Below are 23222 nucleotides of genomic sequence, written 5' to 3' on the forward strand. Positions count from 1 at the left end.
CTGAGACTCAGGGAAGAGATAGCACGTGCTACTTAGTAAGTTAGCAGGAGAGCAGGGACTGGAATGTGAATCTCCTCACCCCTGTCCCAGGCTCTTACCACTGTACAACCTGTCGTCCACATTCTTATTTCCTTCTCCTTTCCCTTCCTTTCCTTTCCCTCCTCTCCAAAGCAGACCCTATCTTCTCACATATTTGCTTTAGCGTTCTTTAAAAAAAAAAAAAAATTCTTCCTTTTCTCTCTCCCTCACTTCCTCTCCCCCTTCCTTCCCTTTTCCTTCCTTTTAAAAAAAAAAAAAAAACAAAAACAGGGCTACTATTTTCCCAAAGAGTGATTTAAAGCTGGTTCCCTATAGTCGACTGTAATCAGGGTCATACTTTCCCTTCAGTCCAACATCATTCCTCAAAGTACTGGACACAGCCCCTGGGGCTTGTGTATGAGCATGCCAGGCTGTGAAGAGTGCACATCTGATGGCAGAGGGGGAGGGGAAGGTTGTCCCACAGGAGTGGAGGTGGAAGTGAGTTGGGCAATTGCCATTCCATGAAGGTCTGAGGCCCTAGCTGTGGTTTCTTAATCTTCTCCTTTCCTCCTCTCCTCAGTACCACTGAGTATCTTTATATTTGAAATTGGCAGTACGTATTTAAATAATTCTGTCTGGAACTTGTACCAAAAACTGCTGTTTTTTTTCCCCTTATTAGTCTATCTTGTACCTGCAGCCTCTGTTTCTCATTATTTAGTAGGTGACTCATGTCTAGCTGCTGGAAAGAAGAAGAGGCCTTCTAGAGCAAGCCATGTGAGTAGGGGGAGTGGATAAATTCATCCATGAGAACCTGAGTCATGTCTAGCCATCATGTTGATAGTCCCAGGGAGGTCAGTGGGGCCCTAGGGAGGGGTAGGTTCTCTGCAGGAAGATATTGTCCCAACAGTAGCATTTTGCACAGCTTGTCGGGGAGGGTGGCCTCTTCAGGGAACCAGGTCTGGGCTGGTTGTCCAGTTCTGACTTTCCTGCTGACTCGCTGCTTTTCTGAGATCCTCACTTTTCCTTTCACAGTATCTCCAGAACACTAACAAATCAAATTCCTGTATTTCAAACAAAATCATAGCAGCAAATAACTCCAGGAGTTCTCTCCTATAGACAAAGTGATTTGATTGCTCCTCCTTTCTATCTTTCCCCAATGTTTCTATACAGCTGGTCTATTTCTATAGTCTTGGTAGATAGCCTAGAGATCGTGTCTTCTCTTCCCTCCTCCCATCTCTTTTCACTTTTTTTTCTTCCAACACTTTCACCTGGAGGATGACCAGAGTGAAGGCTATGGCTGCAGTAGGTCCAGGATGGATCGAGTGGAATCTTCCAGGGACCTTGCCTTAGTTAAGGGCCAGGGCTGTGCCTGCCTCTCCCCACCTTTACCAGCTTTCTTGGGCACCAGTCAGAGTCCGGCACGTTGTTTTCAATGGGCACAACTGTCCTTAGTCTCCTCTCTGATGCAAAGAACATATAAGGATTCTAATCTCTACCTTCTGGGGACTAAGGTCTCAGGCCGAGTGGGGGGGCCTGGCTGGCCAGCTCATGGCTGTTTCAGTGGGTGAGGCACTTGGCATCTGGAATAACCTATAGCAGTGGGAGTACAGCCTTGAGAAGGCATGGGTCTCATTTGCTGGCTTGGCACCCATGAGCCTTTTCATACCCAGCAGCCTGGGAGGAAGCCAGGGAAATCCCTAAGGAAACTACAAGAACTTCAGCAAGGTTACATGGTCAGCATACAAAAATGAAGTGTTATTACATATAACTACAAGTAAAAAATGGGGTATCAAAAGTTTAAAATACCATTTTAATAGCTCCAAACACGTAATATGTGTGTATAAATCTAAAAAATCATGCGTAGGATCTATATGCTGAAAATAACGAAATGCTGATTAAATAAATCAAATACGACCTAAATAATTAACTAATTGATAGAGACACATATCGTGTTAGTGGACTGGTAGACCCAACCTAGTGAAGATGTCAATTCTCACTCATTTGATCTATATATTCAAAGAGATACCTATCAAAATTGCAGCAGGATTTTTGTAAATATAAATAGGCTGATTCCAAAAGTTCATGGAAGGGAAAAGGAACTAGAATACCTAAAACAATCATAATATGCTGCTAAACACAGATGCAAAAGTCCCCAGCAAAATACTAGCAAACTGAATTCAACAGCATATTAACAGAATTATGCACCATGATCAAGTGGAATTTATCCTGGGGATGCAAAAGCTCCTTGATATTGTTCCTGGCAATGACTTTATGACTGTGACTCCAAAAGCTCAGGCAACAAAAGCAAAAATAAACACACGGAGTTCAATCAAACTGAAAAAGTTTCTGCACAGCAAAGGAAACAATCAATGAAATGGAAAGGGAACCTATGGAATTGGAGGAAATACTTGCAAACCACATGTCTGATAGAGAGCTAACATCCAAAATATATAAGGAACTCATATAATTCAACAGTAAAAAAAACAAAATAGGCAAAATATCTGAATGGACATTTCTCTAAAGAAGGCCAAGAGGTATATAAAAAAGTGGTCAGCATCACTAATCATCAGGGAAATGAAAATCAAAAGTACAATGAGATATCATCTTACCTCTTAGAATGGCTATTATCAAAAAGTCAAATGATAAGCATTGGTAAGGATGGGGACGAAAGAACATCCTTGTATACTGGTTGCTGGGAGTGTCAAATGGCACAGACATTATGGAAAACAGTATGGAAGTTTTTCAGGAAACAAAAAATAACGCCCATGATCCACCAATCCCAGCTCTGGGTAAATATCCAAAGAAATTAAAATTGGGATCTCAGAGAGACATCTGCACTCCCATGTTCATTGCAGCATTATTCGCAGTAGCAAAGGTATGGAAACAACCTACGTGTCCATCAGTGGATGGAGGGATAAAGAGACTGTTATTATTCAGACATAAAAAAATGAAATCCTGTCATGTGCAGCAACATGGATGAAACTGGAGGACATTATACTAAGTAAAATAAATCAGGCACAAACGAACAAATACTGCATAATCTCATTTACATGGGGAATCTAAATAAATCAACCTCATAGAAAGAGAGAGTAGAAAGGTGGTTGTCAAGGGCTGGAAGTTGGTGGAAACAGAGGAATCCTGGTCAATGGGTACAAAATTTCAATCAGAAGACGAGTAAGTTCTGGAGATCTGATATACAACATGGTTACTATAGTTAATAATAATGTATTGTACATACTTGAAATTTGCTAAGAGAGTAGATCTTAAATGTATTCACCCCATGTAAAAAGTAACTATATAGACATTTTTATTTGTCAAAAAGTTATAAAAAGCATAAGTACGGCCTGTAGAGTTTTCCCAAGACCTAAAGCAATTCAGTTGACAAATGTTGGTCTTTTCAATAAATGATATTGGAACAATTAGATATCCAGGTGTAAAAAATGTATCATAGACCTAAATGTTAAATGAAAAAGAACAACACTCTTAAAGAAAGCATTGCAGAAAATCTCTTGACCTGAACTAGGCAAAGAGGTCTTGAACATGACAACAAAAGTAGGATTCATAGAGGAAGCAAATAAATTAGAATTTCTCAAAATTAAAAACTTTCGCTCAACAATAAAAAAAGTCAAAAAGCCAACAACGGACGAGAAGTAAATATTTGCAAATCGTATATCCAACAAAGGATTTGTATCTAGAATACATAATGAGCTCTCAAAATTTAACAATTAAAAAACACATGACCCAGTTTTTTTTGTTGCTGTTTGTTGTTTTTGAGACACAGTCTCACTCTTTCTTTCTTTTTTTTTTTTTTTTTGAGACGGAGTCTTGCTCTGTCACCCAGGCTGGAGTGGCGTGGTCTCAGCTCACTGCAACGTCCGCCTCCCAGGTTCAAGCGATTCTCCTGCCTCAGCCTCCTGAGTACAGGCACATGCCACCATGCCTGGCTAATTTTTATATTTTTTAGTAGACACGGGGTTTCACCATATTGGTCAGGCTGGTCTTGAATTCCTGACCTCATGATCTGCCCGCCTCAGCTTCCCAAAGTGCTGGGATTACAGGCGTGAGCCACCATGCCCGGCCTAACCCAGTTTTGATAAGGGGCAAAATACCTCAATAAGTACTTCACCAAAGTGGGCATATAATGGCAAATAAGCACATAAAAATTGTTTTACATCATTAACCATCAGAAAAATGTAAAGTAAAATCAAAATGAGATAACACTACACACATTGGAAAATGATTAAAATAAAAAAATTGACATTACTAAGTGCTAGTAAGGATAAAGAACAACTTGAAACTCGTACATTACTGTGGGAATGTAAAATGTCATAGCCATTGCAGAAGATGATTTGGTAATTTCCCAAAAACATACACTTACATGACTCAGCAATGCCAATCCTGGGAGAAATAACAACGTTTGTTCATACAAAAGCCTACACCTGAATTTTTACAAAAGTTCTATTCATATTTGCCCCAAATCTGCAAACAACCCAAATATCCTTCCATGGGTATTGGCTAAACAAACTGTGCTGCATCTGAACAATTGTATACTATTTAGCAAAACAAGAAAGAAAAAGAAAGAAAGATACACACAACTTGGATTAACCTCAAAGGCATTTTTGCTGACAAGTGTATTCATAATAAAATAGCAAGAAAATCCTCTTGATTATTGCAGTCCTCATTTCTATTTTTAAAAATATTTTGTGTTTTTTTTATTATACTTTAAGTTCTAGGGTACATGTGCACAACGTGCAGGTTTGTTACGTGTGTATACATGTGCCATGTTGGTGTGCTGCACTCATTAACTCGTCATTTAGCATTAGGTATATCTCCTAATGCTTTCCCTACCCCCTCCCCCCACCCCACAACAGGTCCCAGTGTGTGATGTTCCCCTTCCTGTGTCCAAGTGTTCTCACTGTTCAATTCCCACCTATGAGTGAGAATATGTGGTGTTGGGCTTCTGTCCTTGCAATAGTTTGCTGAGAATGACGATTTCCAGCTTCATCCATGTCCCTACAAAGGACATGAACTCATCATTTTTATGGCTGCATAGTATTCCATGGTGTATATGTGCCACATTTTCTTAATCCAGTCTATCATTGATGGACATTTGGGTTGATTCCAAGTCTTTGCTATTGTGAATAGTGCCACAATAAACATATGTGTGCATTTGTCTTTATAGCAGCATGATTTATAGTCCTTTGGGTATATACCCAGTAATGGGATGGCTGGGTCAAATGGTATTTCTAGTTCTAGATCCTTGAGGAATCCCCACACTGACTTCCACAATGGTTGAACTAGTTTACAGTCCCACCAACAGTGTAAAAGTGTTCCTATTTCTCCACATCCTCTCCAGCACCTGTTGTTTCCTGACTTTTTAATGATCGCCATTCTAACTGGTGTGAGATGGTACCTCATTGTGGTTTTGATTTGCATTTCTCTGATGGCCAGTGATGATGAGCATTTTTTCATGTGCCTCTTGGCTGCATAAATGTCTTCTTTTGAGAAGTATCTGTTCATATCCTTTGCCCACTTTTTGATGGGGTTGTTTTTTTCTTGTACATTTGTTTGAGTTCTTTGTAGATTCTGGATATTAGCCCTTTGTCAGATGGGTAGATTGCAAAAATTTTCTCCCATTCCATAGGTTGCCTGTTCACTCTGATGGTAGTTTCTTTTGCTGTGCAGAAGCTCTTTAGTTTAATTAGATCCCACTTGTCAATTTTGGCTTTTGTTGCCATTGCTTTTGGTGTTTTAGACATGAAGTCCTTGCCCATGCCTGTGTCCTGAATGGCATTGCCTAGGTTTTCTTCTAGGGTTTTTATGGTTTTAGGTCTAACATTTAAGTATTTAATCCATCTTGAATTAATTTTTGTCTAAGGTGTAAAGAAGGGATCCAGTTTCAGCTTTCTACTTATGGCTAGCCAGTTTTCCCAGCACCATTTATTAAATAGAGAATCCTTTCCCCATATCCTGTTTTTGTCAGGTTTGTCAAAGATCAGATGGTTGTAGATGTGTGGTATTATTTCTGAGGGCTCTGTTCTGTTCCATTGGTCTATATCTCTGTTTTGGTACCAGTACCATGCTGTTTTGGTTACTGTAGCCTTGTAGTATAGTTTGAAGTCAGGTAGTGTGATGCCTCCAGCTTTGTTCTTTGGGCTTAGGATTGTCTTGGCAATGCAGGCTCTTTTTTGGTTCCATATGAACTTTAAAGTAGTTTTTTCCAATTCTGTGAAGAAAATCATTAGTAGCTTGATGGGGATGACATTGAATCTACAAATTACCTTGGGCAGTATGGCCATTTTCACGATATTGATTCTACCTACCCATGAGCATGGAATGTTCTTCCATTTGTTTGTGTCCTCTGTTATTTCATTGAGCAGTGGTTTGTAGTTCTCCTTGAAGAGGTCCTTCACATCCCTTGTAAGTTGGATTCCTAGGTATTTTATTCTCTTTGAAGCAACTGTGAATGGGAGTTCACTCATGATTTGGCTCTCTGTCTGTTATTGGTATATAAGAATGCTTGTGATTTTGCACATTGATTTCATCCCGAGACTTTGCTCAAGTTGCTTATCAGCTTAAGGAGATTTTGGGCTGAGACGATGGGGTTTTCTAAATATACAATCATGTCATCTGCAAACAGGGACAATTTGACTTCCTCCTTTCCTAATTGAATATTCTTTATTTCTTTCTCCTGCCTGATTGCCCTGGCCAGAACTTCCAACACTATGTTGAATAGGAGTGGTGAGAGAGGGCATCCCTCTCTTGTGCTGGTTTGCAAAGGGAATGCTTCCAGTTTTTGCCCATTCAGTATGATATTGGCTGTGGGCTTGTCATAAATAGCTCTTATTATTTTGAGATATGCCCCATCAATACCTAATTTATTGAGAGTTTTTAGCATGAAGGGCTGTTGAATTTTGTCCAAGGCCTTTTCTACATCTATTGAGATAATCATGTGGTTTTTGTCTTTGGTTCTATTTATATGCTGGATTATGTTTATTGATTTGTGTATGTTGAACCAGCCTTGCATCCCTGGGATGAAGCCCACTTGATCATGGTGGATAAGCTTTTTGATGTGCTGCTGGATTCGGTTTGCCAGTATTTTATTGAGGATTTTTGCATCGATGTTCATTGGGGATATTGGTCTAAAATTCTCTTTTTTTATTGTGGCAACGTTTGGAAGTTACCCTATATGGCTGAAAAAGGGGAGGAGCCCTCAGTCCCAAGAATTCCCCACTTTTTTCCTGGAAAACTCATGAATAGTCCACCCCTTGTTTAGCATATAATCAAGAAATAACCATAAAAATGGACAACCAGCCGGGCGCCATGGCTCACGCCTGTAATCCCAGCACTTTGGGAGGCCAAAGGAGGTGGATCACAAGGCCAGGAGCTCGACAGCATCCTGGCTACCACAGTGAAACTCTGTCTCTACTAAAAATACAAAAAATTTGCCAGGCATGGTGGCAGGCACCTGTAGTCCAGCTACTTGGGAGAATGTGGCAGGAGAATGGCGTGAACCAAGGAGGCGGAGCTTGCAGTGAGCCGAGATCACGCCACTGCACTGCAGCCTGGGTGACAGAGTGAGACTCTCTCTCTCAAAAAAAAAAAAAAAAAAAAAAAAGGCAACCAGCAGCCCTCGGGGCTATGGAGTAGCCATTCTTTTATTTCTTTACTTTCTTAATAAACTTGCTCTCACTTTACTCTAAAAAATAGAAATAAAAGGAAAAGACAGTTAATTGTCGGCTTTTTATTCATGTGCTGTTCTATAAAATTAAACCATATATGTGTACCTGGATTTTCTTGGCTTCTTCAAGGATGTAGGAGAAATTATATCTTAAATGGAAGTCCCGGTCACTGGCTCATTCTTTCTCAAACACTCACTGAGCATCTGCTCTTTGGAAGGCCCTATGTTAGTGGAGATACTGGCATAAGTCAGACCCACCCCTACCCGAAGGGTGGTAGAGTCTAGGAGCTATAGTCATAAAATTAAGTTGGTGAGATTTCCTCTAAGACCTAAAGGAAAAGTAAGAGAGGGCAGAATGTGTGGTGCTCCCGGTGAGAGTGGTGGAGTGTAAATGCCTTGAGCCAGGGCCTTTTGGGCTTTGGGAAACTGCAGTTCCTTCTGAGGAAGCTGATTCTAATGAAGCTGGTGGGTCCAGGGTCAGATTCTCAGTGAGAGAAAAGCCTGGAATGGAAAACTGCTCTGAGCAGTTCGTTATGGTTGGTGGATGAACATAGACGAGTTTCCACCAGGGGCAGGAATGGAAGGCATCCTGTGCTCTTATCCCAGTGCGGTTGAATACAGCCCAAGAGCTAGGTGATGGATACTCATCATCTACAAGGGTTTCCTGGGAGGTAAGGGTGAATCTCTCAGGAAGGGAGGCCCAGAAGCCACTGGCAAGGTACTCTTCTGCCTTAGAGGGAGAGCTGGAGCTGACTCTAGTCAAATGGCATTCTAATTAGGTTATCTCAAGTGTAATTTGGCCATTCCTAAGCATGGGCTAGATTTTGGGTGGTGATTATATGAATGAAAATAGTGGTTGAGATGGAAAAGCAGCTGAGAGGGAGGAAAAGAGTTGGTCCTGGACTCAAATTCCAGGGACATTGAGCTGCATCCAGCTGAAGAAGACTCCTCCACACACAAATTAAACAATAGATCATCTAGGAGGGAAATTCTCCTGTGTTTTGTCTATGAAGCAACACTTTGGGCTGAGTTGGTATTCTCTGTACTGTACTCTGAGGTTTCCTAGATAACAATAACAACAGCAACAACAAAATTCCCAGAGGAAACTATGGTAGGCTCTGAGTTCCAAATAGTAACACAAATAACTGCCAAACATTAACGATCTAATATATGCCAGGCCCTGAGCCAAGTGCTTTACTTACATTGCACACACTCCAGAAGTCCTACAAGACAGACTTTATCAAACCTGCTTCACTTCACAGATGAAGAACCTGATGCTCATGCGGCTTGATAATTTCCCCATAATTACACGGCTAATAAGCAACAGGGTTGGGATTGTATCCCTGCTAGATTAGGATGGGCCCCAATCCAATATGACTGGTGTCCTTATAAGAAGAGGACATTAGGACACAGACACACACAGAGGAAAGACCATGTGAAGACACAGGAAGAGAATGGCCATCTACAAGTCAAGGAGAGAGGCCTCAGGACAACTCAACCCTGCCCACACCTTGAGCTTGAACTTGTAGCCTCCGGGACTGGGAAAATACATTTCTGACGCTAAAGCTCCCCCAGTCTGTGGTACCTTGTTATGATAGCCAAAGCAAACTAATACACGTGGTCTGAATTCATCTGAGTGTATGTCATTCCTTCTCGTCCCAACCTGAAGCAGACCTTCGTCTTGCTATTTACTTCTCAGGAATCCATGTCTCTCAGGCAACCCAAAGAAGGACCCTGTGGTCAAGCTACAAAAAGTATGCCTAAAGAAGTGCTATGGACTGAAATGTGCTCCCCTCCAAAAAACATGTATATGTTGAAGCTCTAAGTCCCAATGTGACGGTCTGGAGATGGGGCCTTTGGGAAGCAATTAGGGTTAGACGAGCTCCTGAGAGCGTAGGCCCTCAGGATTGGATTAATGTCTGTATTAGTTCATTCTTGCATTGCTATAAAGAAATACCTGAGACTGGGTAATTTATTAAAAAATAGGTTTAATTGGCTTACGGTTTGCAGGATGTACAGGAAGCACGGCAGCACCTGCTTCTGGAGAGGCCTTAGGGAGCTTTTACTTATGGCAGTAGGCAAAGAAGGAACAGGCTCTTCACTTGGTGAAAGCAGGAGCAAGTGAGACGGGGGGGCATTGCCACACACTATTATATGACCATATGTCGTGAGAAATCACTCACTATCTTGAGCACAGTACCAAGGTGATGGTACTAAACTATTAATGAGAAATCTGCCCCCATGATCCAATCACCTCCCACCAGGCCCCACCTCCAACATTGCGGATTACAATTCAGCGTGAGTTTTGGTGGGGACACTGATCCAGACCATATCAGTGTCCTTATAGGAAGAAATGCGAGAGAGCTTGCACATTTTTCTTTTTCTCTCTCTGCCATGTGAGGACTCACAGAGAAGGTGGGCATCTATAAGCCAGAAAGAGGACCCTCACCAGACACCTACCATACTGGCATTCTGACTTTTGGCCTCCCAGCCTCCAGAACTGGGAGAAAATAAGCATCTGTTGTGTAAGACCCCCAGTCTATAGCATTTTATTACAGCAGCATGAAATAACTAAGACAAGAAGGAAGGTGACAATGAGAACCAACACAATTTAGGAATCGTCTGTGGTTCCTTGAGAGCCAACTCTGTCCAGGTGCCAGCATTTCTGTGCATTCCCAGCACTTTCCCGAATTATAGCACCCTTCCACAATGGTGTTGCCCCACGTGCCTGCCTGTCCAATTCTGGAATCTAGCTTGCTGCTAAGCTCTTCATGGTTGCATCCTTTAAAGGCTGTGCCCTACTTCCAGTGGGACAGCCAAGAGTCACCTGCCCTTCTCCTAACATAAAACAGTTCTACTTTCTGCAGAAGTCCCCTTACTGTCCCTGTTCTTCACACTGGGGACCCTCTAATAGCAAAAATACATTTGACTTTGAATAGCGACCTTTAGACATCTGATCATCCTGTTGGATGTCTTCAACACATTCTTAAAATGTTTTCCAAATGAGCTGGTGAGTAGCGTCTGATTTTGACTTATAATGTGTCAGTTCCTGGGATACAACCCTGAAGTTTGAAAGTGTTTGAAACCATCCTATATTTACAGTAGGACTTTAATAAGCTGTCTCATTGGAAACTGGCCACAGAGCACAAACATAGATGGTCAAAAGCCAAAGCCTCTTGTATTAGCTCAGGCTGCCATAACAAAGTACCATAACAAAGTACCACTGGGTGGCTTAAAAAATAAGTAGATGTTTCTCACATTTCTGGAGGCCGGGAAGTTTGAGATCAAGGTTCCAGCAGGTTTGATGCCTGGTTAGGGTCTTTTCCTGGCTTGTAGACAGCTACCTTCTCTGTGTGTCTGCACATGACAGAAAGAGAGAATGCAAGCAAGCCCTCTGATGTCTCTTATAAGAGCAGTAATCCCATCATGAAGGTTCCACCTTAATGACCTCATCTAACTCTAATTGTTCCCAAAGACCTCATCTACAGATACGTCACATTAGGTCTTAGGGTTTCAACATACGAATTTTGGTGGGGGTGGGGACACAGTTCAGTTCACAACATCTCCTTCATAAGTGATAGATGAGGAAGGACTGTCAAAATCACTGTGGGGCAAATATCTACTGAAGCTGAATTCCTAAAACCCTAAAGTTCTCCTAGGAGACGAAAAGTGGTTCCTTGGTAGGCATGCTAGCTCTGATTAGAAATGAAAAAAAAAAATCAAAAATGAAAAAAAAAACTCTCTTGGCACTACTTCTGGTCTGTGGATATGCCCCACAGGAAAGACATAGCTTTCAATGTGTCTAATGGCATCTGAACAGACACGTTCAGGTAACAGGAGGGTAGCAGAGACCCACAGGTTAAGGTTTTACCCATCAATTAAAAGAATGAGAAATTCTCAGCCTACTAAGGTTTCAGACATTAATATTGCAAATGATAGTGCAGAAAAGTGTTAGTAAGTGAAGATAGTTAGTATATCTAACTAAACGAGTAAGGGAAGAAGTTAGTATATCACACGAGGGGCTGAGGTATACTGGATCCTTAGAAAACTACATGTGATCCTGTATTTGAAAGCATCTGTCATACAGTACACACTTAAAAAAAGTTGGAGAACGTGAAGAAAATCTGGTTTTCTCAGAAACTCCTCCCAGCAATGAAGAGGACGGATGTCATAGCAAATAATAATAGTTCCTTTTTGTTGAGCACCTACTATGTAACAGTTTATGGGAGAGACTATAGTGCTCACCCACATCTCATCTTCCTCTCTTTCCTGGATACATGGGAACAGTACAGTCCACTTGTAGTTAGGAAGGGTCATGTGACAACCCCTTACCACTGAAACATGAGCAGAAGCATTGTTAGTCACATCTAGACATACATCTGAGAGCCAGTGTGCCATTTCCATGCTTTCTCTCTCCATCTAATAGTAAAGATGGCAGCCTCATGTTGAGATGGTGGAATCCCAAGGTGGAAGCTGCCTGGATACCTGGGTCACGGGAGAGTGGAGAGGCCCTGTGAAACCACATCAGGACTCATGTGCACATAAAATAAACTTGTGTTTTGTCAAGTCACTCAAATTCCAGGGTTTGCCTATTGCATCAGCTAGCAGTTACTTCAGTTACTTTAACTGACTAACACACAGCTACTGTTTTTGCTGTTAGGCTTATTTAGATATTGTAATTAAAAAGGTAATAGTGCCTATATTCTTGTTGCAAAAGAAATCTAAAATACAGATAATTCACAATTCTTCTCTGTATAAAGTTCCTCCACAATTCAGCCCGCACCTCAGAGGTCACCACAATTAGCAATCTGCTGTGTACTATTTTATTTTATATTTTTATTTTTTTCTGTTTTAGTTTGTTTTTGAATGCATTTATTTCACAAATATGTTCATTAAGTGCTATAAAAATGTTTGTATCACCTTTTGTGTTTGTATAAATTAAATCAACAATAATTTCGGTCAAAACTAGTAGTCACAAGAATTTTTCTCCTTTATACAGGGTGCATATCCAGGGGGCCTTCAAAAAGCTCATGAAAAAAAATTGAATTAAAAGATAAAAATAAACAATATGAACTAATTTCTGAACATAAATTATATCAAGTTCAAGACACTTTTGTAAGTGATGATACCAGATATTTAGTCCATTCCTAAAGAACTGAGAGTCCTGGGAATTTAACCACGTCAGTGCAGTCCTTTTACATGATTAACTGAAGAAAACTGAGTGTCCTTTGACAACTTCTCAAGATTTGGACTGTGGGCTTTTGCGTTAACGCTGAAATGAGTTAAGACTTTGGGGGACTGTTGGGAAGGCAGGACTGGTTTTGAAAGGTGAAGACATGAGATTTGGGAGGGGCCACAGGTGGAATGATATTGTTCGGCTCTGTCTCCCCACACAAATCTCATCTTGCAGCTCCCAATATTCCCACATGTTGTGGGAGGGACCCAGTGGGAGATAATTGAATCATGGGGTTGGGTCTTTCCCATACTGTTCTCGTGATAGTGAATAAGTCTCAAGAGATCTGATGGTTTTAAAAATGGCAGTTTCCCTGCACAAGCTCTCTCTCTCTGTCTGCCACCATCCATGTAAGACGTGACTTGCTCCTCCTTGCCTTCCACCGTGATTGTGAGGGCTACCCAGACACGTGGAACTGCAAGTCCAATAAACATCTTTCTTTTGTAACATTCCCTGTCTCGGGTATGCTTTATCGGCTGTGTGAAAAGGAATAAATACAGAGGAGTTCCCCTACTTCATTTGAAGGTTTATAAACTAACAATAATCAGTATAGTGTGGAATTGTCATAATTTTAGAAACACATAAAAAGAAGAGAATAAAGTCCAGGAATGGATCCACATGTATATGCATATATATAGAAGCCAAATATAGATAAAGATACAAATGAAGATTAGAGGAGAGAAGTGATAGTGTATTCAACTGGGTCTAGAACAGTTGGATATCCATATGCAAAACTGAATTTCAATCCATAATTGCTATCTATCTATCTATCTATCTATCTATCTATCTATCTATCATCTATCTACCTACCTACCTACATATCTATCTATGTAAAAAGAGAGGGAGAGAAAGAAAGATAAAGATTTCATAAGGAATTATCTCATGTGATTATGAGGTCTCGTATATCCCAAATCTGTGAGGCAGGCCAGCAGGCTAGAAACTCACGCAACATTTTTATGTTAGTCTTGTGGTAGATTTCCTTTTCCAGGAAACCTTGGTCTTTTGTCTTAACACCTTCAACTAATTGGATGAGGCCCATCCACATTATGGAGGTTAAACTGCTTCCCTTAAAGTCAACTGATGGTAAATGTTAATCACAACTACAAAATACCTTCACAGCAACATCTAGAGTACTGTTTGACCACACGGCTGTGCACTATAGCCTAGACAAGTTGACACATAATACTAACCATTGCACACATCTTACAACATACAAAAATGTAACTCAAAATGAACGACAGACTTAAAGGTCAAAATTATGGTTTTTTTTTTTTTTTTAGGAGAAAACAAAAAAAACTGTGTTACCTGGGGTTATGTCTTAGTAAGCTCAGGCTGCCCTAACAAAATTCCATGGACTGAGTAGCTGAAACAAAACAAATTTATTTTTTTTCACAGTTTTGAAGTATGGAAGTCCCAGATCAAGGACTGGCTGGGTTGGCTCCTGGTGATGGCCTTATTCCTGGCTTGTAGATAGCCCTTTCTCAATATATCCATACTTGGCCTTTCCTGTGTGCATGTGCCGAGGGCGGGGGGGACAGAGAGAGAGAGACAGAGCTAGTGCAGGCACACAAGTAATTTCATCTGTCTCTTCTAACTTCTTATAACCACACTAATCCTATGGGATCAAGGCCCCACCCTTATGACCTCTTTTAATATTAATTACTTCTTTAGAGGCCTCATCTCCAAATGCAGACACCCTGGGGCTGAGGGCTTCAAAATATGAATTTGGTGGCGGACATAAGCATTAGCAAAGAATGCACACATAGATTAATAAAACAGAACAGAGCTCAGAAATAGACATGCACACATACAGTCAGGTGATTCACAACAAAGGCAATAATGGTGAAAGTACAGTTTTTCCAACCAAAGGTGCCCGAACAATTAGACATCTATATGCAAATTATAATAACCTAGACACATCCTGACATATTCCAGAAAAATTAACTCAAAATACATCACAGACCTAATGCAAAATGCAAACTCTACAACCCTCTATAAGAAAACATAAGAGAAAATTCACATAACTTTGAGTTCAGTGGTGAGTTTTTAAATTCAACACCAAAAGCATGATCAATGAAAGAAAAATTTGCCAAGTAGGTTTTATTAAAACAAACATCATGTGCTCTTCAAAGGACAATGTTAAGAGAATGAAAACAGAAGCCACAGACTAGCAGAAAACATCTGTGGTACACATATGTGATAAAGAACATGTCTCTACAACATACACGAATTCTTAAAGCGCAACAATAGGAAAAACATGAAAATAGTCAAAGATCTGAACACACTCTTCACAAAAGAAGATACACACATGGTAAATAAGCATAATAAAAGTACTGAGCATCCGTTCTCATTAGATAATTGTGTACTAAAATGAGATACCAGTACACACCTATTAGAATGTCCAAAATCCATAAAAAAGCAAAACAAAAAGAACAAAACCAAGATCAATTGCCAGGGAAGATGTGGAGCAACAGAAACTCTCATTCACTGCCGGTGGAAATGCAACATGGTACAGCCACTTTGGAAGACAGTTTGGTGTTTTCTTAAAAAACTGAATATAGACTTAGCATAAGATTCAGCAGCCATAATCAATTTACCCAATTGATGTGAAAACTTATGTCTACATAAAAATTTGTATTTGATTGTATACCAAAGTTTATTTCATAATCACCAAAAATAGAAGCATCCAAAATGTATTTCATTTGGTGAATGGATATATAAATATACACACACACACACACACACACACACTATGGTACAACCAGACGATGATACTACTACTCCTCAATGAAAAGGAATAAGTTCCAAGCCACACGAAGTCATACATGACTCTTCAGTTCATTATGCTAGGTGAAAGAAAGCAGCCTAAAACGGCTACATGTTATAGGATTCTATTTATATGACATTCAGGAAAAGGCAAAATCATAAAGATGAAAAACCTATCAGTGGTAGCCAAGGGGGTTATCTGCCAGGGGCAAGGGATTTATCAGGTCAGTCAAACTACTATGGTAATACTGTAATGGTGGATGCATGCTTGCTTTCATCTGAATATTTGTGTTGCCACAAAATTCATCTGCTGAAATACCAAGGTGATGGTATTTGGTAGAAGGTGGGGTATTTGGAGTATGACTAGATCGTAAGAGCAGAGTCCTCATGAACGGGATTAGTGTTTTTATAAAATAGACCCCACAGAGATCCCTTGCCCCTTCTTCCATGTGAGGACATAGGGAAAAGGCAACTGTCTATGAACTAGGGAGCAGGTCTCCACCAGACATGAACTCTGCCAGCACCTTGATCTTGGACTTCCCAACCTCCAGAATGTGAGAAATAAAGTTGCGTTGTTTATCAGCCACCCAGTCTACACTATTTTTGTTATGGAAGCCCAAACGGATTAAGACAATGGCACGAGGCATTTGTCAACACCCATAGATCTTTACAGCACAAACAGTGAAGCTTAATGTATGTAAAGTCTAAAAGTAACTTAAGAAGTTGGAGAATCATGGGACAGAATGTAGAATGTTACACACACACACAAACCTAGCTGTATTATACACGTATGAAACCACCACAGTGAAGCAAGTGGGGGGAATGTTACCATATTTGGGTACTCCATCAAAGAAATATATTTTTTATAAAGTATAAGTCAGCCAGAGAAGCATGTAAAATAGTTCAACATTTGATAATCATTTATATAATTTTTCAGATATGAAAACTATTGGGATTTTGTTTAATAAAACGTCCTTATCTTTTAAAAATGCATACTGAATTATTTAGAGAGGAAATGGTACAATGCCTTAGATTTGCTCCACGTTATTCCAGAAGCTGATATGCAGATAGGCGAGTGTCTAACTGGAACCAGATTTGCTGTGTATTTAAAGTTGTTCACGCTGGGTATCAAGTATCCTGGGTTCATTACATTAGTTTCTATTATTCTGTATGTGTGAAGGCTTTCCCTAATAAAACTTTTTTCATGATAAATATGCCATTAAAAGTGAAATCCTAAATGAAACTGACCACTTTGTAGAAATAAAATAAATCAGTAACCAAACTGATCCAAAAAGAAAAAGAAAACTTTAATTAAACTATACAAACTGAAACTGTACAATATTCAAAGCTCAAGCCACCTTCAAACATTCCAGGTTAGGCAGTATTGGAGGCCAAATCTACCAAATGATCAGGGAAAACTAACCACCATCTTATATCAACTCTTCCAGAACATACAAAACAATTTACAATTGTTCAACTCATTCTCCCAGACTAGCCCTCCTGGATTCAAAAACCAGATGAGGACCATATCCTACCCTTGATGGAAAAAAAAACACACATTAAGTAAGCTCCCTTACATAGCAGTAAATACCCTATGTAAATTACTAGCATATTAAATGAATAAACAGGCTCTGCCCAAGGAAATAACATACGGTTTAACATTAGGAAAAAAAAAAAAAACGGTTTCATTGTAATTCCTTACATACAAAATGGAGGAGTAAAAAATTTGATTGTGTCAACAGGTACAGAAAAAGCTTTTAAAAGAAATTTAATATGAGTTCATGGTAAAAAAAAAAAGTATTTAACCTATATTCAAAGAGAAATTGCATTTCCTAAAATCAACAGCAAACATACTTAAATGTGAAACGTAAGGAACGAGAAGTAGATGTAGGCTATTACCGCTACGTTTGAAATCAGGATTGAGACACAAAGAGCTGTAAGTACCAAAATGAGTAAGTGGTATGAATGTTGGAAGAACATGTAATGTTTAGTGATAATACCATTATCGATTTTGAAAATTCAAAGGAAAAGGCATGTGGAATATCCAAGTGCATTGGCCTTCAGAACGAGGTGTGCAACCGATTACCAGAGCAAAATCAAAATCTTCACCTCACGAAAGCAATAACTAACTACAACAATTAATAGACAATATGCCATTTGCAATAACAACAAAATTCAAGAATTGCCTGAAAAGAAGTCTAATAAAAATGTATAAGGTCTTTATAGAGACAACTCTCGAAGTGTACTGACATATTCAGGTAAAAAAAGCTTGAAATCCATAGAGGAGTATAACATTCATTCATGGGGAACACAACAGTGTAAAAATGTAAACTCGGCTTAAATTATTTACAATTTAGTGCCTTACCTGTAGCCGCCGACATTACAACAAATTTGGGCTGCTGTGCTCTGCTTCCCAAATCAAACCTGGAAAATTACAGAATGGAAACAGTAAGTAAAAAACCAATATCAGCAACAAAATCTACGTAACAAAACAGAGAAAGCCCATTGTGAGACTGAAGACTGTGTTGAGCTGGTACTTGTGTTTGGCACTTGCAGTGTGGGTTGGAGGGGGTTAGCAGCAGGGATGTTGGGGAGGTTTGTAGCCTGCCTACACGGTAGATGACAGAATGGGTAGAATAAAAGTTTTAAAGTTTCCACTTCACTTCATTGCACAATCTGAGGCAGCCCCTGAAAACACGATGCCAAGAGCCCTAGGTAATAGCAGGACACCAGGAAAATTTGGTTGGTTAAGGCAGTATGACTCCAGAGTTCTGCTAATAACAACCTGGAACCAACATAGTGGCAGAGGAATTACATTTAAAAAAAAATTCTTTCAACAGAACACAAAGACTGAAATAGGAGTAGAATAGGATATCAGAGTGACTCATGCATACTAAGGGTAGGTGTTAGTTCATAGAAATATATATATATATATATATATATATATATATATATATATAGCTACCTACACATATACTTGGAAGATAATGTAAACCCTGTTTCTTCGATTCAGAGAATAAATCATTTAGGACCAAAGGTTTGCCAAGTGTAGCTCTGGCTGGGGAGAAGCCCCGGTGGGAAGGTGTGCGTCTTCTCCCAGAGATTACTACAACCAGGGGAGCTGCCGCCGCGCAGGGAACACCTGGCCTGGGACCCGCAGGCATTCTCTACAAGGGGTGCAGCTGTGCAAATGCTCACAGGTGACAGAAACTGAGCATCTCCTGCCCATCACTTCATCCAACAGCCGGAGGGGAGGAAGAGGACCCTCCTGAGTGAGGACTGAGGGTCCACACCACCCCCCACCCCCCACCATAGAGGGACCACAGAATCCAGCTCAGCCCCTCTTGTCAGCCCTGGTAAACGCAGGCAATGATGTCACCCAGACCACACCCCTTCCCCCAATGCCACTTCAGGGGGACTCAGAGTCAGAGACTTGGTCCGAGGGGAGTAGAAACAATCTGCAGAGGATGGCGGTCCAGGCTCAGCCAGGCATCAACTTCAGGACCCGAGGCATGACCGAAGGCCCCTCCCACCCCCAACTCCCCCGACCCCACCAGGATCTACAGCCTCAGGATCCACGTCCCAATCCTTACCCGTTGCCCCATCACCATCTTCATGCTTACCTCCACCCGCATCCAGATCCCCATCCAGGAAGAATCCAGTTCCATGCCTGCCCGGAACTCAGGGAAGTACCGTTGCCAGGATGTGACGCCACTGACTTGCGCACTGGGCTTCAGAAGACCGCGAGATCCTCGCCCTGAGCAACGGCCTGATGTCGGCGGAGGGAAGCAGGCCCAGGCTCGGTGAGGAGGCAAGGTAAGACGCTGAGGGAGGACTGAGGCGGGCCTCACCTCAGACAGAGGGCCTCAAATAATCCAGTGCTGCCTCTGCTGCCAGGCCTGGACCACCCCACAGGGGAGGACTTCCAGGCTGGGTCGCCACCACCTCACCCCGCCAACCCCTGCCACTTTAGCCACAGGGAACTCTGGGGACAGAGCTTAATGTGGCCAGGGCAGGGCTGGTTAGAAGAGGTCAGGGCCCACGCTGTGCCAGGAATCAAGGTCAGGACCCCGAGAGGGGACTGAGGGCAACCTAACCACCACCCTCACCACCATTCCCATCCCCCAGCACCAACCCCATCCCCCATCGCCCATCCCCCATCCCCCATTCCCCATTCCCATCCCCACCCCCACCGCCATCCTGGCAGAATCCGGGCTTTGTCCCTGGTATCAAGTCACAGAAGCTCCGGGAATGGCGGCCGGGCACGTGAGTCCTGAGGTTCACGTCTACGGCTAAGGGAGGGAAGGGGTTCGGTATCGCGAGTATGGCCTTTGGGAAGCAGTGAAAGGGCCCAGGCCCTCCTGGAAGACAATGGAGTCCTGAGGGGACCCAGCATGCCACAACAGGGGGCCCACTGTACCCCTGTCTCAAACTGAGGCACCTTTTCATTCAGCTACGGGAATCCTAGGGATGCAGACCCACTTCAGCAGGGGGTTGGGGCCCAGCCCTGTGAGGAGTCATGGGGAGGAAGAAGAGGGAGGACTGAGGGGACCTTGGAGTCCAAATCAGTGGCAACCTTGGGCTGGGGGATGCTGGGCACAGTGGCCAATGTGCTCTGTGCTCATTGCGCCTTCAGGGTGACAAGAGAGTTGAGGGCTGTGGTCTGAAGAGTGGGACTTCAGGTCAGCAGAGGGAGGAATCCCAGGATCTGCAGGGCCCAAGGCGTACCCCCAAGGGGCCCTCATCTGGTGGACAGATGCAGTGGTCCTAGGATCTGCCAAGCATCCCGGTGAGGAGCCTGAGGGAGGATTGAGGGTACCCCGGGACAGAATGCGGACTGGGGGCCCCATAAAAATCTACCCTGCTCCTGCTGTTACCTCAGAGAGCCTGGGCAGGGCTGTCAGCTGAGGTCCCTCCATTATCCCAGGATCATTGATGTCAGGGAAGGGGAGGCCTTGGTCTGAGGGGGCTGCACTCAGGGCAGTAGAGGGAGGCTCTCAGACCCTGCTAGGAGTGGAGGTGAGGACCAAGCAGTCTCCTCACCCAGGGCACATGGACTTCAATAAATTTGGACATCTCTCATTGTCCTTCCCGGGAGGACCTGGGAATGTATGGCCAGATGTGGGTCCCCTCATGTTTTTCTGTACCATATCAGGTATGTGAGTTCTTGACATGAGAAATTCTCAGGCCAGCAGAAGGGAGGGATTAGGCCCTATAAGGAGAAAGGTGAGGGCCCTGAGTGAGCACAGAGAGGACCCTCTACCCCAGCAGAGTGGGGACCTCACAGAGTCTGGCCAACCCTCCTGACAGTTCTGGGAATCCGTGGCTGCGTTTGCTGTCTGCACACTGGGGGCCCGTGGATTCCTCTCCCAGGAATCAGGAGCTCCAGGAACAAGGCAGTGAGGACTTGGTCTGAGGCAGTGTCCTCAGGTCACAGAGTAGAGGGGGCTCAGATAGTGCCAACGGTGAAGGTTTGCCTTGGATTCAAACCAAGGGCCCCACCTGTCCCAGAACACATGGACTCCAGAGTGCCTGGCCTCACCCTCAATGCTTTCAGTCCTGCAGCCCCAGCATGCGCTGGCCGGCTGTACCCTGAGGTGTCCTCTCACTTCCTCCTTCAGGTTCTGAGGGGACAGGCTGACATGGAGGACCAGAGGCCCCCGGAGGAGCACTGAAGGAGAAGATCTGTAAGTAAGCCTTTGTTAGAGCCTCCAAGGTTCAGTTCAGTTCTCAGCTGAGGTCTCTCACACACTCCCTCTCTCCCCAGGCCTGTGGGTCTCCATTGCCCAGCTCCTGCCCACACTCCCACCTGCTGCCCTGACCAGAGTCATCATGCCTCTTGAGCAGAGGAGTCAGCACTGCAGTCCTGAAGAAGGCCTTGAGGCCCGAGGAGAGGCCCTGGGCCTGGCGGGTGCGCAGCCTCCTGCTACTGAGGAGCAAGACGCTGCCTCCACCTCTTCTACTCTAGTTGAAGTCACCCTGGGGGAGGTGCCTGCTGCCGAGTCACCAGATCCTCCCCAGAGTCCTCAGGGAGCCTCCAGCCTCCCCACTACCATCAACTACACTCTCGGGAGCCAATCCAATGAGGACTCCAGCAACCAAGAAGAGGAGGGGCCGAGCACCTTCCCCGACCTGGAGTCCGGCTTCCAAGCAGCACTCTGTAGGAAGGTGGCTGAGTTGGTTCATTTTCTGCTCCTCAAGTATCGAGCCAGGGAGCCGGTCACAAAGGCAGAAATGCTGGGGAGTGTCGTCGGAAATTGGCAGCGCTTCTTTCCTGTGATCTTCAGCAAAGCTTCCGATTCCTTGCAGCTGGTCTTTGGCATCGAGCTGATGGAAGTGGACCCCATCGGCCATTTGTACATCTTTGTCACCTGCCTGGGCCTCTCCTATGATGGCCTGATGGGTGACAATCAGACCATGCCCAAGACAGGCCTCTTGATAATCGTCCTGGCCATAATTGCAGTAGAGGGCGACTGTGCCCCTGAGGAGAAAATCTGGGAGGAGCTGCGTGTGTTAGAGGTGTTTGACGGGAGGGAAGACAGTATCTTGGAGGATCCCAAGAAGCTGCTCACCCAAGATTTGGTGCAGGAAAACTACCTGGAGTACCGGCAGGTGCCCGGCAGTGATCCTGCATGCTACGAGTTCCTGTGGGGTCCAAGGGCCCTCGTTGAAACCAGCTATGTGAAAGTCCTGCACCATATGCTAAAGATCAGTGGAGGACCTCACATTTCCTACCCACTCCTGCATGAATGGGCTTTGAGAGAGGGGGAAGAGTGAGTCTGAGCACGAGTTGCAGCGGGGGCCAGTGGGAGGGGGTCTGGGCCAGTACACCTTCCAGGGCCCCATCCATTAGCTTCCACTGCCTCGTGTGACGTGAGGCCCATTCTTCACTCTTTGAAGCGAGCAGTCAGCATTCTTAGTAGTGGGTTTCTGTTCTATTGGATGACTTTGAGATTGACCTTTGTTTCCTGTTGGAATTGTTCAAATGTTCCTTTTAACGGATGGTTGAATGAGCTTCAGCATCCAGGTTTATGAATGACAGTAGTCACACATAGTGCTGTTTATACAGTTTAGGAGTGAGAGTCTTGTCTTTTATTCAGATTGGGAAATCCATTCCATTTTGTGAATTGTGACATAATAATAGCAGTGGAAAAAGTATTTCCTTAAAATTGTGAGTGAATTTGCAATAACATACGTGAGATAACTCAAGAAATCAAAAGATAGTTAATTGTTGCCTTGTACCTCAATCTATTCTGTAAAATTAAACAAATATGCAAACCTGGATTTCCTTGACTTCTTTGAGAATGCAAGTGAAATAAAATCTGAATAAATAATTCTTCCTCTTTGCTGGCTCGTTTCTTTTCCATTCACTCAGCATCTGCTCTGTGGAAGGCCCTGGTTTAGTAGTGGGGATGCTAAGGTAAACCAGACTCACGCCCACCCATAGGGTTGTAGAGCCTAGGATCTGCAGTCATATAGTTAAGGTGGTGAGAAGTCCTGTAAGATGTAGAGGAAATGCAAGAG

At 42.9% G+C, this 23222-nt stretch overlaps 1 protein-coding gene across 3 annotated transcripts; it reads left to right on the forward strand.

Moving 5' to 3' along the window:
- Window positions 1-19432: 19432 nt before the first annotated feature.
- Window positions 19433-23043, forward strand: MAGEA3 (MAGE family member A3). Of its 3 annotated transcripts, none has more exons than XM_003271858.4 (3): window positions 19433-19514; window positions 21320-21385; window positions 21466-23043. In XM_003271858.4, exon 3 carries the CDS (start codon window positions 21531-21533, stop codon window positions 22473-22475), a length of 945 nt encoding a protein of 314 aa, XP_003271906.2. In that variant the 5' UTR covers window positions 19433-19514; window positions 21320-21385; window positions 21466-21530; the 3' UTR covers window positions 22476-23043. The 3 variants fall into 3 exon arrangements, with proteins under 3 accessions (XP_003271906.2, XP_003271907.2, XP_003271909.2); XM_003271859.4 differs by having other exon boundaries at window positions 19434-19514; window positions 21256-21385; XM_003271861.4 differs by lacking the exon at window positions 21320-21385 and having other exon boundaries at window positions 19502-19514.
- Window positions 23044-23222: the final 179 nt, after the last annotated feature.

Source organism: Nomascus leucogenys, chromosome X (genome assembly GCF_006542625.1).
Source record: "Nomascus leucogenys isolate Asia chromosome X, Asia_NLE_v1, whole genome shotgun sequence".
Classification (NCBI taxonomy): domain Eukaryota; kingdom Metazoa; phylum Chordata; class Mammalia; order Primates; family Hylobatidae; genus Nomascus; species Nomascus leucogenys.